Source organism: Gekko japonicus, unplaced genomic scaffold, assembly GCF_001447785.1.
Source record: "Gekko japonicus isolate JY-2015 unplaced genomic scaffold, Gekko_japonicus_V1.1 scaffold2383, whole genome shotgun sequence".
Classification (NCBI taxonomy): domain Eukaryota; kingdom Metazoa; phylum Chordata; class Lepidosauria; order Squamata; family Gekkonidae; genus Gekko; species Gekko japonicus.
Window position 1 is genome coordinate 310,442 of NW_015174909.1, and position 17,763 is coordinate 328,204.

The 17,763-nt window shown below is 50.1% G+C and overlaps 1 protein-coding gene across 1 annotated transcript in view; it reads right to left on the minus strand.

Annotated features, from left to right (window-relative positions):
• MAPK4 (mitogen-activated protein kinase 4) overlaps positions 1-17,763 on the minus strand; it is an 84,926-nt gene that overhangs the window by 30,613 nt on the left and 36,550 nt on the right. The window contains exon 2 of the mRNA XM_015425027.1: positions 1,395-1,539. Coding sequence (XP_015280513.1) covers positions 1,395-1,539 — 145 coding nt within the window. The remainder of the gene's footprint in view (positions 1-1,394; positions 1,540-17,763) is intronic.

A 17,763-nucleotide genomic window follows, 5' to 3' on the forward strand; every position in this document is an offset into this window, starting at 1 on the left:
CAACATCATGTTCAGATCTCGAAGAGCACAAAAACAATACCCCAGTGAATTACAGAAAATTACAGAACCTTGGAAGGAGAGACTTCTGGAGATGACAGCACTTCCAAGAGGGGGGATATTCCAGAGATTGTTCCTCCCTCCTTCTATTAAGAGGCCCCATGTTGCATGCGTGTGTCGAAAGTTCCATCAAGTCGCCACTGACTCATGGCCACCCCTTCCTGGGCTTTACAAGGTGAGAGACGTTCAGATGTGGTTTGCCATTGCCTGCCTCTACGTAGCAAGCCTGGACCTTCCTTGGTGCTCTCCCCTCCGAACACTGATCAGGGTTGACCTTCCTTAGCTTCTGAGATCTGCTGAGATCAGGCTAGCTTGGGCCATCCAGGTCAAAGGAAGAGATGAACAGAGGTGGTTTTGCCATTGCCTTCCTCTGTGTAGCAACCCTGGACTCCCTTGGTGGTCTCCCATCCAAGTACTAACCAGGTCTGACCCTGCTTAGCTTCTGAGACATGACGAGGTTAAGGCCCCAGGTTGTACAGACGATTAAAAACCTAAATACTTTTGAGCGAATGAGACAGCATGACTAAACCTCTGACCTAGTTGTTGTTGTTCAGTCGCACAGTCGAGTCCGACTCTTCGCGACCCCATGGACCACATCACGCCAGGCCCTCCCGTCTTCCATCATGCCCCGGAGTTTGCTTAATTTCACGTTCATTGCATCAATAACACTGTCTAACCATCTCATCCTTTGCTCCCCTTCTTCTTTGAAGTGGTAGTGGTAGAAGTGATTAAAACATTTGTTCTTCGGGCCACCTCTAAGGGTTAGTGATCTTCCCATTATGTACAAGGAGGAGCGTCCTGTTTAAAAAACTGCACAGTCTTCCCTTGACAGAAGCAGACTGATACTCCTTCTATTTGCTCTCCTTCTCTAGGGACTACCAGAGCAAGACTGTGGTTTAATCCCTATGCGTTCCCTGTAGTGCTCTTTTGATAAATCTGCACTCTTTATCAAACCGCACGCCTTGGTTCTGAAGGGCCAGAGGTCTTAGAGCAAGGATTTTTATCCTTCTCATATAGAATGGGCAGTTCTCCCTGTGAAAAATACAGAGCCAAAACTTCAAAGCCAAAACGCAGATTCGCCATCCTAATATTAAGAATGAGAATCCCCCCTCCTTTTCTATTAATTTTCCATGTCTGAGTTTATTTCCAAAATCAGTGGGACCAGAAACTTAAACCCCCCCCAAAAAACATACATCGGTAGGATGTTCAGGGTTTCCAATACTGCCTGTGGGTTTATTCAGATTCTGCACGGCCCCCTGTACTATCATATACAAATGCAAGCACATAAAAGAACCATCAACCATTGCTTAAAGCCCCACCATGGGAGAGAGGCTTACCGGCAAAGAGCATTTTCCCCGTTAGCATTTCAGCTAGAATGCACCCGGCTGCCCACATGTCAATTGCTTTGGTGTAGTTGTTCGGCGAGAGGAGCAAACGAGGAGACCGGTACCATTTCGTCACTAAGCCTTCCGACAGGTAACCCTGAAAGGATAAAGCAAACGTCTCAGTTATGCCCTTGTTTGCCTAAATGTCTATAGAAATGACGCACTGTCCTCAGTGGACTATATACAATACTGTGCATTAGTTCAAATCAATATGCCAAATAAAACTCTTTCCCATCTCTGCACCTGGTACGCTCCCCTTCCAGGACGGTCGGCTCACAACACTGAAGGGAGAATAAAAGTCACAACTGACAAGAGTTCCCTGTTTTACACATCGCAGCGCCTCCTCTACCTGTCCTTCCCTCAGATTCCATGGCCTTCTCTACGATCTTCTTTCAGCTCTGTGGTCTTCCCGTGACAAGCTGTTTCAACTTCTGCCCTCCAAGAGCCTCAGATGATCACTTCCAAATATGAAGAAGAAGTAGAGATTGGATTTATACCCCGCCCTTCACTCAGAGTCTCAGAGCGGCTTACAAACCCCTTTCCCTTCCCCTCCCCACAGCAGACACCCTGCGAGGTGGGTGGGGCTGAGAGAGCTCTTTCAAGAGCTGCCCTTTCAAGGACAGCTCTTGTCGGAACTATGGCTTGCCCAAGGCCATCCGGCAGCTGCAAGCGGAGGAGTGGGGAATCAAACCCGGTTCTCCCAGATTAGAGTCCACACACTTAACCACTACACCAAAATATGGCGGAATGTAGGGTTGCCAGCCCAGGGAATCCCCCAATTTGGCAGGCCCCTGCCCGCTGCTGGCCAGCTGGCTGGCAGGGGAAGCCCCGCCCCCAACAGCCCCCATCCGGCGCAACGTCCCCAACGTGATGACTTCATGTGGAAGTGACATCATCATGCCGGTATTTTGGGCAAAACTCTATGGTAACCTCAATCTCAGTTTAAGCTGTTAGCTGCTATTCCACACTAGGGCCCCTGCCACACGGGGGGGAAAAACATGGGCAAAGTGCAGCTTTTTAAAGCCGCACCAAAAGAGACACGCGACGGCGGGATCATATAGATTTCCTGAGCCGCCGCGCACTTCCTCCCCAGCATGATCAGATGCCGGGGGGAAGCCACTGACAGGGAAGCGAGGCAGCCAAACTGCGCATGTGTGAGCATGCGCAGTTTGGCCGTGAGCCGGGATTGCTACAAACGAAGAGCACACCGGCAATCCCACGGCCACACTTGATGCGGTGTCCCAGGTAAGTCCTCCTTTGGGGGTGGTTCTTTTTTTACAGCGCGTTATTGGCCTGAAGGGACGGATCGGGGATGGGTGTGAGCCGATTCCCAGATGTTGCTGTGTGCTCGCGCCTGTTTGCTGCGCCCCCGATCCGTCCCTCTCCCGGGCCAAACTCTCCCGTGTGATCAGGGCCTAGCTCTGGCAAAGAGATCTTGCAGAATGTCGTGGGAGGGAACCCGAATGAAATAGTTCGTATGCTTCGGAGAATAGTATTTCCCTGTGGTATTGCTTTACATAACTGCTCACAGGAATTCTGAAGACCCTGAGATCTGAGGAACCCTCGTCCCATGATCCATCGTTCAGATTGTCGCAGCATTCTTTTGTTTTGTTTTGTTTTTCACCCATGCGCATAAGCATGCATCCAAAGCGCCAGCTCCTTTCTGACAGCTCCACAGTCCCTCTGCCAAGGACTCCAGCCCCTCTCAGCCTCCTCCCCTTCGCCTCTCTTCCCGCAGATTTCCATTAGAGTCGTCCCGCTGACTTCAGTATGTTTACCCTTGTGTCAATCATGGGATCCTCTCAGACGTTGACACAGAAACAGGAGAGAGGGGGTTTGGGGTGCGGGATCTGTCACTCAAAAACAACTCCCCCCGGGGACTCCCAGTCCAGAATGACTACTTGACCAAGGTGATTGTCAATGCCAGGGGCACTTATGCGCTTATGCAAATACCTCTACCTGATCCAAAAAAAGGAGGCAGAACTAGAAAGGAAGTTTCAGACTTCCCAAACAGCATGATTTTGCAAGAAGGGAGTTCAGACAGCCAGAAATGTGGAGTGGAACCACTGGCTTCTCTAAAGACCGGACTTCCCCTGGTACCTGATTACTCCGCTTCCAATGTGAGGCAAAGTGGGGTGCCGACGACCGGGGCACAGAAGGCAGATGTTGTTGTCTGACTGTGCTCTTTAAATCCGCAAAGGTAACGCGACTATACCGACACAGACGACTCGTGTGACCGCAGCCTAAATGTACCAACCGGTACTTTGCATTATACCCAGACACAATCACATCAATTGCAATTACTTTTTTTTAAAGCCCTCCTAAAACCCTCTGGCGGTTCAACAGAGGAACAATGCAGATAAAATGGTGGCTGGCAGAGGAACTTGCCCGGAAAACTACCATCTGGATGGTCCATTGCCGATGCAAATGCTGCTGCATTCACGGAAGCAATTAATGCGAAATGTAGAATGCGCGACACGTGGAAGCAACCTAGGTGACCTGGCTTCTCTAAAGACCAGACTTCCCCTGGTACCTGATTACTCCACTTCCAATGTGAGGCAAAGTGGGCTGCCGACGACTGGGGCAAGGAAGGCAGATGTTGTTGTCTGATTGTGCTCTTTAAATCCACAAAGGTAGCGCGACTATATCGACACGGACGGCTCATGTGACCGCAGCCTAAATGTATCAACCGGTACTTTGCATTGTACCCAGACACAATCACATCAATTGCAATTACTTTTTTTTAAAGCCCTCCTAAAACCGTCTGGCGGTTCAACAGAGGAACAATGCAGATAAAACGGTGGCTGGCAGAGGAACTTGCCCGGAAAACTACCATCTGGATGGTCCATTGCCGATGCAAATGCTGCTGCATTCACGGAAGCAATTAATGCGAAATGTAGAATGCGCGACACGTGGAAGCAACCTAGGTGACGCACAGATCTTTCTCCACGAGGCTGCGTGAAAAACAGCAAAGCCTTTGCACACCCCGCGAAACCCGTTCAGAATTCTCTTCTGTGAACTTCGGTCTTGAATATTCATCAGTCTCTAAGTGTGCTCTGAATACTTGGTATCTGCATCCCGTGTTCGATTTCAGTATCTGACAGAGGACATGGAATGGTGACGGCCATAGGACATTATGAAATCTCATGTTCCACAGTTGCCAAGAAAGAGGTGTAAAGCCCTCACGTTTAGAGGTCAGATTTTCAATGTAAATTTCAAATCCCAATGACTTGCAAATGGCCTTTACTTCTAAAGCCTATCACATCATTCTGTTTGTGGACAAGCAAGGTACACGAGGTGGTTCATTGCTTCCGGTCTCTCTGCCCTCTTCTCCATATATGCAATATTGCTACTAGTCGGGGGTGTGTGTGTGGACTTCTCCCAGAACGACAACTGAGCTCTACAGGGATCAGTTCTCCTGAAGGAAACAGCTGCTGCACAGGGTGGACTCTATATTTATGTTGTTGTTCTTGCTGTTGTTTTTATACCCCACTTTTCTCAACCTTAAAGAATTCCAAAGCGGCTTACAATCTCCTTCCCTTCCTCTCCCCACAACAGGCAACTTGTGAGGCAGGTGGGCCTGAGAGAGTCCTGAGAGGACGGGGACTGGCCCAAGGTCACTCAGCAGGCCTCCTGTGTCTCAGAGCGGCTGACCATCGCCTTCCCTTCCTCTCCCTACAGCAGACACCTTGTAAGGCAGGTGGGGCTGAGAGAGCCCTGAGAGAACAGTGACTGGCCCAAGGTCACCCAGGAGGCCTCACGTGTCTCAAAGCGGCTTCCAATCGCCTTCCCTTCCTCTCCTCACAACAGACACCCTGTGAGGCAGGTGGGGCTGAGACAGCTCTGACAGAACTGTGACTGGCCCAAGGTCACTCAGCAGGCACCATGTGGAGGAGCGGGAAATCAAACAGGGTTCTCCAGATCAGAGCCTGCCGCTCTTAGGCACTACACCATGCTGTCTCCCTATAGCGTCACATCCCTGCTGAGCTCCCCCCCCAAACTCCGCCTTCCCCAGGCTCCACCCCCAAATCTCCAGGAATTTCCAAAGCCATTGCAGGCAGCCTCACATATACAGAAAAGGAAATACTGACTTACAGGGGTCATTTTGCAGAAAAACAGGTGCAGGAGCTCATTAGCATAACTCATTAGCATAACTTATTTGCATGTGCCACACCCCCTGACATCACCGGAAGTGTGTCAGAAGGGAACACCCACCGCTCAGGCTCCACTGGACTGTTTTGGATTGCTAGCTATTGGGGGGGGAGTGCAGATTTGCCCTCAGAGGAGGGAGAGCTTGTACCTGAATAAAACTTGGTCTTAAAGATGCCACTGGACTGTTTTGGACCGGGGGGGCTGGGGGAAACTCTGCAACTTACCTGGCTTCTTCTTGCTCTGAGGGCTGCTGGGAGCAGGGGGCGGGGCTTGTTGCATGTGCCCACCCCCTGGGCTCTTTACTGCCGGAGCTCCGCTCCTGTGCACTCCTGCAGGAAATGACCCCTGCTGACTTAGTTTAGTTTATTATTACGGTCTTAAGACCAGCATACAATATAAGGAAATACTGACTTTCCGTCAAGGTTTACCTGAAGGATTATGAAGATAAAGCAGAAGAGGTATAGTGTATATTCAAAAGCACTCCAAAAATGCTAAGTACTATTATTAACGTGCATATGCATGAGTGCTGGGGGGGGGGGCGCCTCGGTAATCTCAGAAAATCCTCTCTCTGTGTTCTTCTACAAGGCTATCAGGCATGCGGTCAGGTAATACCTCTTGTATCCCCGCTGTCCTGGCAGAATCATAACGATTATTCTAACGTCTGTTCTGCCTTTTCATTCTTAACTTCTCAGTGGCACGGCTATGTGTCACCTTCTGATGAATAGCTACTTCAGCTCCGACAGCTGGCAGGAAGCATCCGCTTTCACGTGCCGGTGCCTTTGTAAAAGAAGCAGGTGTGTCCAGATTCCCTGGTTCATACTCACGAGAGAGTCCTTAACAGGCATCAAAACACCTACACAGCTGTCAAAGCAAGAACAGTCCAGGCTAGGGTTGCCAGCTCCAGGCTGGGGAATACCCGGTGAATTTTTTGGGGGGTGGAGGTTCAGGAGGGGAGAGAATCCAGTGGGGTATAATGAAAAAGAAGAAGAGATTGGATTTATACCCCGCCCTTCACTACCCAAAGGAGTCTCAGGGTGGCTTACGACCTCCTTTCCCTTCCCCTCCCCACCACAGACAACCTGTGAGGTAGGCAGGGCTGAGAGAGCTCTTGACAGAAACCGCTCTTTATAAAGGACACAACCACAAAGGTTGTTGTTGTTTTTTACTTAAAATAAAAACACGCTTAGAACATTGGCACTCTTGCGACATTTTCTTAATTTAACAGTGTCTGATCACTGACACCTCTTGCTCTGAATTATCGCATCAAAATGTCTGTGCTGTTGCCATCTCGAGTATGCCGTTCAGGTGTGTTATCTGTAAGCTGCAAACCTACAATGACGCAGCAGCAGCCGAACTGGAAGAAGAAGCAGAAGACAGCCAGCTCCACTGCGGGCCTGATAGAAGCCCTCCGGGGGCACTCCGGGGGCCTAAGCAGTTCTAGTCAGAATGCTACTGAGGTCTAGTCAATGCGACTTACTCCCAGGACAGCATTCTTAGGACTGCACTATCAGCATCCCAATTCCGTCGGCCCATTTGTATCAATGTAAAAACACTCCGTGAATAAATTACGAATACAAGCAGAGAGATTGTATTGTACAAATCAACTCAAACAGTTCAAATTCTTAACAAGTTCAACAAACACTGTTTGAGTTGATTTGTACAATACAATCTCTCTGCTTGTATTCGTAATTTATTCACGGAGTGTTTTTACATTGATACAACCACCTGTAGGTTGGCAACTCTAGGTCCAACCAAGGAAGGCCGCCGGTTGTAATGGAGGACCATAATGTTAGACCTGACTGTCACGGTCACTGAACAGATCGCACAACCAGTCCGGGAAACTGCTCAGCTCCTCTCTGCGGGATCCAGTTATCTGCATGATCAGAAAACGTTGCCAAAAACCAAATGAATCCTGAAGTCAGTCCTTGCCAGCACTCAATGACAAAGCCATCTAATAGCGAAGCAAGTCGGGAAGGACATTTATTTATTTATTTTATTTACATTCGATTTCTATACCGCCCTAACCCCCTCATGGGGGTCTCTGGGCGGTTTACAATTTATCGTAGTGCTAGTCACATGTTGATTCCCTAACTACGGCCACATTCAGAGGGGTTGGGACATCCTACCAGCACCAGCTGCTTTCCGGCGCGCGAATCCGCTCTCCTTGGCCCCGGCTGTGTCCAGTAGGCTCCGCCGCGCCGGGAGATGACGTCTTCCCGCGCCTCTTTCGCTGCTGGCGACAACCGCTTCTGATGTTTCACCGCTGGCCACCAGGGATCACTCTTCTGGCTTCTGTCGCCATGCCGCACCAAATCGTCTCCGCTGCCAGGACTCCGCCGTCGCCGCCATTACCGCCGTTCCGCCGCTGTTCCTCCGCCGCACACCACGCACCTCAGGAGAGGGGGGTGCCCCCTACCCTACTAAGTGTAGGTCCCCATTTATCTACTCGCCCTTTAACAGGCTTTCAAACCGCTGGGCATTTCGAGGGTTTGCAGAATTCCTCTCAACACAGTGGTGGCCTTTTGACCTGCTTATTTGGTTATCCCCACTTCTCGAAATTTCGCCAGCCTGTTGTGAATTTTTTGAATGCCGAAACTTTTCATATCTTGGAGGAGAGTTTCGGTGTGGCTATATGCTACACATGTAGAAACCTGAATGGCTGCATCTACACATTAAAAATGTGCTTTCTGAGTTGCAGGACAATGTACTTGATGGCTCACCAGTTTCCAATCAGCTTCTGGGCTCAGCTGAGTAATTACTGTTGTGCAGGGCTAGGCCTGAGAAGACCTGGGTTCAAATCCCCTCCCAAGTCATAAAAACTCCATGGGTGATTCAGAGTCAGTCGCCGTCCCTCAGCTGAACCTACCTCAAAGGGTTCTTGTGCGAACAGAGAATAGAACTTAGTACAACAACACCCTAATCTCCTTCGGTGAAGGGGAGAGATACAAATGTGATCAAATTCACATTCCATGCAGTACACTTCACAAAATGTTATGTTTGCTGCTTTGTATAAATAATGTGACATGCATATTTTCAAACTTTGGTGTGTGCAAATGCGTATCTGCAACAAAACTGGGTTTCTGATTGTCTGCAACAAAGCTGCAAAACACACCCATTGTCCCCTTCACACAAAATGCCAGCCACATGTATCGAGAGGATAGTGCCCAGTGCACTTCTCCAGGTGTGGGAAGTAAGAGCACGAAAAATGTAGCACCTGAATAGGGATATATACTCTCAGGGGTCATTTCGTAGAAAAAGAGGTGCAGGAGCTCATTAGCATAACTCATTAGCATAATTCATTTGCATATGCCACACCCCCTGACATCACCGGAAGTGTGTCAGAAGGCAACACCCACTGCTTAGGCTCCACTGGACTGTTTTGGATTGCTAGCTATTGGGGTGGGGGGTGCAGATCTGTCCTTGCAGAGGAGGGAAAGCTTGTACCTGAATACGACTTGGTCTTAAAGGTGCCACTGGACTGTTTTGGACCGGGGGGGGGCTCTGCAACTTACCTGGCTGCTTCTTGCTCTGACTGAGGGCTGCTGGGAGCAGGGGGCGGGGCTTGTTGCATGTGCCCACCCCCTGGGCTGTTTACTGCCGGAGCTCCACTCCTGTGCACTCCTGCAGGAAATGACCCCTGTCACTCTATCAGTTCAACTGCTAGACTACACCACTCGAGTCTCAAGGTGTCAACTCCACGAGGGTTGTAACCTCTTTCTCTCTTTCCCCCTCTGTACCCCTCTGCAATCATTTATGATAACATTCACTGAACGTGCATAGAGGGGAGTGGGATCGCACCTATGTGGGCCACCCCAATGCCTGCATGTTTGGCCAAACATCTGCAACAAAAAGCAGCTGAACATCTCTTTTACATGCACAGGGCTTGATGCAGATGTTTAGCCATATGTGCAGACTTTGGAGCACAACTGGCAGGCATAGAGTTGCCAGGCCTCCTTCTGTGGTAGTAGGCCTCCCATCAATCGCTGTTGTTGCCCACCACTGCAAGCCACTGGGCCAGTATACTACTTCCAGGTACAACCCAGAAGTGACAATGGGTAGCTCTAGGAATTGCTGGTATCTCTATGGTTTTACCATAGAGTTTTCAACAATTCTAAGCTACCCATTGTATCTGGGTGTGACAATGGGTAGCTCTTGGAATTGCCAAAAACGCTACGGTAAAATCACTGCTACCTGCCAATGCAAGCCTCTGTGCCAGCACATCTCTTACAGGCATAAGACAGAAGTGACAATGGGTTGCTCTAGTAATGACTGGAAGCTATAATTTTACCATAGAGTTTTCAGCCATTTCACATGCTACCCATTGTACTTGAAAGTGACAATGGATAATTCTTGCAATTGCCAGAAACTCTATGGTAAATCCCACAATTCCAAGAACCACCCATTGTCACTTCTGGGTTGTACGCAGAAGTGACATAATGAAGAAAGAGAAGAGAAGAGATTGGATTTATACCCCGCCCTTCACTTGGCGTCTCAGAGTGGCTTACAAACTCCTTTCCCTTCCCCTCCCCACACCCCTGTGAGGTGGGTAGGGCTGAGAGAGCTCTGACAGAATCTGCTCTTTTTCAAGGACAGCTCTTGTCAGCACTATGGCTTGCCCAAGGTCATCCAGCCAGGTGCAAGTGGAGGAGTGGGGAATCAAACCCGGTTCTCCCAGACTAGAGTCCACGCACTTAACCACGACACCAAACTGGCGTGATGTCAGCAATGTCCTACACACCCTCGTGTCCCTGCCTCCCGACCATCTCTAGACGGGCATGTTCTTGCTGCCATGTATGCAGTTTTTAATGTCTTTATAAGACTTTTTGCAGCAATGCTTTTGTCCTTATACATAGCCTGGACTTTCAGATCTTATCCATAAGGACTCAAGTGCCCAGTTAAAAAACAGGACAACAACTCTTGGCCTCAGTTTCCAGTCTGTAAAATGAGCACAACCCGAATGAAGGACTAATCAAGGAAAGGGTGAACCATAGCTAAGTAAAAACCACATAAACGGCCTACAGAGACAATACTCAATAGCCTGGACTTCTTCGTAATAAGCCCTTTTAAACATAAACAAGAAACAAATGAGGCATCTTCCTTTCCCGCTTTCCCTCTGCGGCCATATGCCAGCGCTCTTGATGATAACTCTACATTACCAATCAACGCAGCTTTCTGTTCTAAAAGGCTGCTTTAATTTCTCTCTCCCCAAGATAAGCAAGTAATTGAGACCGATTAGCGGAGGATCTTAGCAGCCAGCTTGTTTACGGCTCCTGTCTTATTGCTAATGCGGCTGAAAGAAGAGTGTACAAAAGGCCTGCAATATATGGTCTGACTGTGGGTTTTCAGACAGATTTCCCAATTAAGCCATTTCAACACAGCTTCTCTCCTTTGCTGGGAATTGATCCATGAAAGGACACAAAGAAGCAGACCTTGGTATCAAGAGTCAGAAGTTCATCTGGGAGCAGGGTACTTTGAGGATGTCATGGACAGGGTTGCCATTTCCCAACCAACAGGAGGCAATCCCCCAACCTCAATAATTTGAGGACTGGCAGATTAAAAAGGGAGGATGGCATCAATGGTGACACTCTAGGAATTTCCCATCATCTCTATGGTATTTACCACAGACATTGGAGGAAACTCCTAGGACATCAACCGGAAGGAATGTCACATCCTCTTGTAACTCCACCCTCCTCAGGAGGAGGAGGAGATTGAATTTATACCCTGCTCTTCACTTGCGGAGACAGGAGGGCCTGGCGGGAGATGGTCCATGGGGTCGCGAAGAGTCGGACTCGACTGTGCGACTGAACAACAACAACTTCACTTGGAGTCTCAGAACGGCTTATAATCTCCTTCCCCTCCCCACACCCTGTGAGGTAGGTGGGGCTGAGAGAGCTCTTTCGAGAACTGCTCTTGAGAGAACAGCTCAGAGAGAACTTATGACCTAAGGTCACACCAGCAGCTGCATGTGGAGGAGTGAGGAATCAAACTCAGTTCTCCCAGATTAGGGTCTGCGCTCCTAACCCCTCCACTAAACTGGCACCCACTAAATCTCCCAGCATTTGCTAGAGTATGGTGGTTGCAGGTAAGGAAGCCAAAGACTCAGAATAAGAGGAGGGCTGAGTACCTGACACTACCCTCGGTTGAGAGGCCTTCACAAACCCCTTTTGAAGTGAGGGGGTGCCCCCAAGAGATTTGATCAGCTGCCTTCCCCTGTGATACAGCCCTAGTGTCTGACTTGGACCCTGAACACTCCAGAAGAAGAAGAAGAAGAGGAAGAGATTGGATTTATACCCCGCCCTTCACTACCCAAAGGTGTCTCAGAGCGGCTTACAAACTCCTTTTCCCTTCCCCTCCCCACAACAGACACCCTGTGAGGTGGGTGGGGCTGAGAGAGCTCAGACACAAACTGCTCTTTTTCAAGGACAGCTGTGCCAGAGCTTGTGACTGACCCAAGGTCATCCAGCCAGGTGCGAGTGGAGGAGTGGGGAATCAAACCCGGTTCTCCCAGATTAGAGTCCGCACACTTAACCACTACACCAAACTGGCTCTTCAGAGCCCACTACAGCACCTGACGTCTTTCCCCAATGGCCCACTCAAGTCCCACAAGGCCAAGAGCCTCCTAGGCCCCACCCTCTGCCCCACTGTGGCAGGCAAGCTCCCGCCCCTGCCCTTCATCACCCAGCAGGGATGTCAGTCCTCCCGGTGTGGCGGGAAGCCTCCCACCACTCTAAGCAATGTCAGTAGCACATGCACTATGACATCACTTCTGGGGGAAAACCCAGAAGTGCCAGTGGGCAGCTCTAGGAATCCCCCGTGATCCATCGTCACTCTCAAGGTTTCCCTGGCAACCCTATCGCCCGTGCTCGATCAACAGACCAGCGGCAGAAACAATGGGGAGGACAACACCACAGATACTCCGACGTCACTTCTGAAATCACTCGGAAGTGATATCACAGCCCCTGCAATGCTCTAAAAACTTCCTGAATCTCTGGGTCTTTACCATAGAGATTGGGGGAATTCCTAGAGCATGGGGGACTGTGTCATTGCTTTTGGGTGATCGACTGGGTGACCACCCTCACGTCCCACCTGGAGGTTGGCAACCCTATGCAATATGATACCCTATACTACCTTTTCTCACTTTAAACCACAACTGTACATCCTTCTAAAAAAAAGGGGGATAGCAAATTGAAGAAGAAGAAGAGAAGGAGGAGAAGGAGATTGGATTTATACCCTGCCCTTCACTACTCGAAGGAGCCTCAGAGCAGTTTACAATCTCCTTTCCCTTCCCCACCCCACAACAGACACCCTGTGACTGAGGTAATTGGGGCTGAGAAAGCTCTCTCAAGAACTGCCCCTGAGAGAACAGGTATGAAAGAACTTGTAACTGATCCAGGGTCACACCAGCCGCTGCACGTGTAGGAGTGGGGAATCAAACCCGGTTCTCCCAGATTAGAGTCCGCACTCCTAACCACTGCATCAAACTCTCTCTCTCTCTCTTTGACTAGAGTTTGTTTTTCTGTGCCACATGAGCACTGCCTCATTTTGCGTACGGAAGGACCAAGCGCATCCCAAACCCGGTTCTCCCAGATTAGAGTCCGTGCTCCTAACCACTGCATCAAACTCTCTCTCTCTCTCTCTTTGACTAGTGTTTGTTTTTCTGTGCCACATGAGCACTGCCTCATTTTGCGTACGGAAGGACCAAGCGCATCGTCTCTTGGGGGAGGTTTGTTGCCCAATGAACAGCCAGCTCCAGTTTCCCAGTGCTCGCAAACAGCTTGGCAGTTGCTATCGCTGGTACATGTGAAAAAACATCGTAAGTCCCCCAGGTAATTGCATGTGACACTTGCTGTATGACCCAGCCAGTACCCTTGAGGGGGGGGGAATGCGATGAACTTTCTCTTTCCTCTATCTGTACTTTTCCAGAATCTACTTTCAGCTCCTCACGGATGAGAAAATTATACAGTTGTACTGGGAATTTATGCAATACAAGAATAAAACTGCGGCACGCACACACAACCCCTGCTCGGGATAATCTGGTTTTAGATCATAATTATTAGATCCCAGATACATTTCTGCCAGAACGAGTTTGCAAATTGTAGCCAGACATGCAAAGCAGAACGAACTGGAGCCGTCCTCAGGAGTTTACTTCAACTTCCAGCTTCGTATTCTACAATTAGAAGGGGGAAATATTGTGCCAAAACAGCTGGATGCTGATACATGCAATTAAATTCTACAAATCAACCCTATCTCTCTAAATTACCACATTCTGCCTAAACAAGTTGAGTCTGATGCCTTATCTGGGACACCAAAGCACATGTAACTGGGATGAATGAATCAATCGGGTACATTTTCATTCCTCCCTAGGTCTGGAGCCTGCTAGCTGATATTTCCCGAATGCCCACTGGCTAGGCAATAGGGGTCTGCCCCATGCTAGAAGACCTGACCTGTCAGGGCCACAGAGCACCTCAGTGACCAAAACCTCCAATGGTCCAGTGGCAACAGTGGGGGTCCCTGGATGGACAGAGTTGGCGGGAGTGACGGGCCTTGCCCCGGCCTTACAGACATGTCGACCAGGTGAGAGAGGCCAGGGCCAGCAGCCATCTCTGCTTTAGGAATGGGAAGGGTGATAGGCCCCTTTAAGGAGCCCACCACTGGGATGTGTCAGAGGTGGGATTTGGGGCCTGGGTGGTTCCAGGGCTGCCTCCATAAAAGAGGTCTCTGGCTGCAGAGGTGGTGGTAGATGGCTGTGTGCTTCTGAGGAGAACGGAAAAGGGTTCTGTGGGTGGAGCAACCCACAACGCACGCTGTGGGAGGGGCAACTGCGTGCCCCTGAGGAGAATGGAAAAGGGCTCTGTGGGTGGAGCAACCCACTCTGTCAGTGGGGCAACTGCGTGCCCCTGAGGAAAATAGGAAAGGGCTCTGTGAATGGAGCCACCCACAACCCACTCTGTGGGTGGGGCAACTGCATGCCCCTGAGGAGAATGGAAAAGGGCTCTGTGGGTGGAGCAACCCACTCTGTGGGTGAGGCAACTCCATGTCCCTCAGGAGAATGGGAAAGGGCTCTGTGGGTGGGGCAACTGTGTGCCCCTGAGGAGAATGGAAAAGGGCTCTGTGGGTGGAGCAACTGTGTGCCCTTGAGGAGAATGGAAAAGGGCTCTGTGGGTGGAGCAAACTCCTCACAAGTCCTCCCCACACTGAGGCACCACTCTCTCAGCAGAGGCCAAACCCTGGAGAGCCCAGCGAAAGCCCAGGGGTTCCCTGGTTTACCAATCCCTCCCCCTCTTTCTCCAAGGATGGGTGGATGGGTCAAATTCTCCACATTTTTCAGGGGGAAAGTTCTCTTTCCCCTTTTCTCCTCACAAGCAGGGTTGCCAGGCCGTGCAGGGGGGCAGGGTCTCAGGAGCAAAATCATAAAGAAAGATAAGGCCTCTATTACCATAGAGTTTCTGGAAATTACTAGAGCTATCCTCGTCACTTCTAGGTAGTTCTAGGAATTCTGAGGAACTCTATGGTCAGAACTTCTGGCAAGTGGCCAAGGCCCTATTTTTCTTGTTAATTTTTGCTCTGCAGGATGATTGCTCCCTGCTTTGGCCCCCGTTTCCGCCTGCCAATTAGCTGAGCGTCAGCAGGCAAGGGCTGCAGTTCGCTGTAGGTCTCCTGTCATAAGTGGGCAAAAGAATACCCTACAACAGTTTTGTGAGGTAGGTTAGGGTGGAAATATGTGACCAGCCTAAAGTCACCCTGAGCTGAGTGGTAGGTTTGACAACTCGAGGTTAGGAAATTCCTGGAGATTTGGGGGTGAGAAATGGAGAAGATGGCGTTTGGGAAGGGAAAAGACCTCAGGAGGGTATAATGCCACAGAGTCCACTGTTCGAGCCTGCCATTTCCTCCGAGAGAACTGAACTTTTTAGTCTGGAGATCTGTTGTCATCCCAGGATATCTCCAGGGGCCACCTGAAGGATGGCAACCCTACTGAGTAGGAATTTGAACCCCAGGCCCCTCCCCAACCTGGCAACCCTGTTTTCTTTTTTAAAAAAATTGGTGAGTATCTGTGTGTGTGTGTGCCTGGAAGTCATGGCTGACTTCTGGCAACCCCTAGTAGGGCTTGGATGTTTCAGAGAGGTGGCTTGCAATTATTGCCTGCCTCTGTGTCTCAGCCCTGGTATTCCTTGGAGGGCTTCCATCCAAGTACTTGCCAGGGCTGGCCCTGTTTAGCTTCCAAGATCTGACGAGATTGGGCTTGCCGAGGCTATCCAAGGAAGGACAGGCAACTCTAATTTTTGTGAGGAGGAAAAGGGAAGGAGAGCCTTCCCCCTGAGAAAGATGGAAAGTCTGACCTGCCGGACTTCCGGTTTATAGCGGCGCGCTGAGCAGACTCACCTCCCGGACCTCCCGAGGGTGAAGCTGCACACCAGCAGAAAGGAGGGGAGGCGAGGCATCGCTACCCCCCCCCGGAGCCTGGCTGAAAGGCTCCTAGCCATGGGACTTCTGAGAGGTCGCCTCTTCGCCAGCGCGATGCTGGGGAATCGAGGCGCTTCTCCGTCCCGATGGTCCTTCTGCTGAGTGTCCGAATGGAACAAGTGACGCTGACCGGGACAAGCGCTGGAGATTGAGCGGCTAAAATGGAGGCTAAGCGAAGTCGGATGACCAAATATGAATGTGAGTTGGACTAGAGCGTATTCGCTAAGTTAAAAAGAAAGCTCCCCACCCCATGGACTAGAAAGTAAAGCGAGCGGGGGAGGGGCCCCTCCCATGCACACAAACTTAAAAGCGAGACCGGGGGGGAGCGGAAGCAAAAGCGGCGAAATCTGTTGGGAAAGACTTACCAAGGCGTGTATGAGCGCATATTCAGAGACTTTAAGAAGTTTGGCAAAAGTAAACAATCTATAAAGATGGCGGGGAAGAGGACGGAGAAGGAGAAACTTCTAAAAGCGAAAGTAGCTGAGAGTCCACGACCGGAAGGAACTACCGAGTTGGCAAAAATGTTGGTAGAGTCCCTGCGCCCCATGCTGGACCAAATGACTAATCTCAAGGAACAGTTGTCAGCAATGAACCAATGTATCACTACTCAGCAGACGCAATTGAACGAGACTCTTAAAATTACGGAACGAACAGCTGAGAAAGTGAAAGAAGTTGACGCCACTGCTCAAAAGGTGAAGAAAAAGGTACAAAAATTGGAAAAGAAGCAAGTTTCAACAGAAGAACAGCTTTTACAATTACAAATGGAGAAGGCAAACCTGGTCCTTCGTTTTCCAAGGTGTCCCAGAGACTAAGGGTGAGAATCTGAAGCAAATGATGAGCGAAGCATTGGCCGCAGTGACAGATACCTTCGAGACCACCTCTCCCCATATAAGCCCCGTAGAGCATTAAGCTCCACCAACCAACATCTTAGGGTGGTCCCGGGCCCAGGGACATCTGACTTGCCTTGACCAGGGTCAGGGCTTTTTTGGACCTGGCACCAACCTGGTGGAATGAGCTCCCGTGTGAAATCCGGGCCCTGCAAGATTTATTACAATTCCGCAGGGCTTGCAAGACAGAGCTCTTCCACTGGCCTTGTGGTTGAGGCAGCGGGCATCCCCCTCCTCGGTCTGGCACCCATCTGTAGCCTGGATTCTGAAATCTTAAAGTTCTTTTAATAAATAAATAAAAAAAATGTTAATGTTAGAATAATGCTATGGTTCCCAACTCTCGGTTGGAACATGCCTGGAGATTTGGGGGTTGGAGCCTGGAGAGGGCAGGGCTTGGTGAGAGAGGAGGGACCCCAGTGGGCTATGATACCAGAGAGTCCACCCTCCAAAGCTGCTATTTTCTCCAGGGTGACTGATATCTATAGTCTGGAAATCAGCTGTAATACTGGGCCCTATCGGGAGGCAAGCAACCCTAAATCATATACGTGTTTTTGGTAATGCCCGGTGTCACCAGGAGAGCCAGTTTGGCGTAGTGGTTAAGTGCGCGGACTCTAATCTGGGAGAACCGGGTTTGATTCCACCACTCCTCCCCTTGCGCCTGCTGATGTGACCTTGGGTCAGTCACAAGTTCCGGCACAGCTGTTCCTGAAAGAGCAGTTTGTGTCAGAGTTCTCTCAGCCCCACCCATCTCACAGGGTTTCTGTTGTGGGGAGGGGAAGGGAAAGGAGTTTGTAAGCCGCTCTGAGACTCCAAGTGAAGGG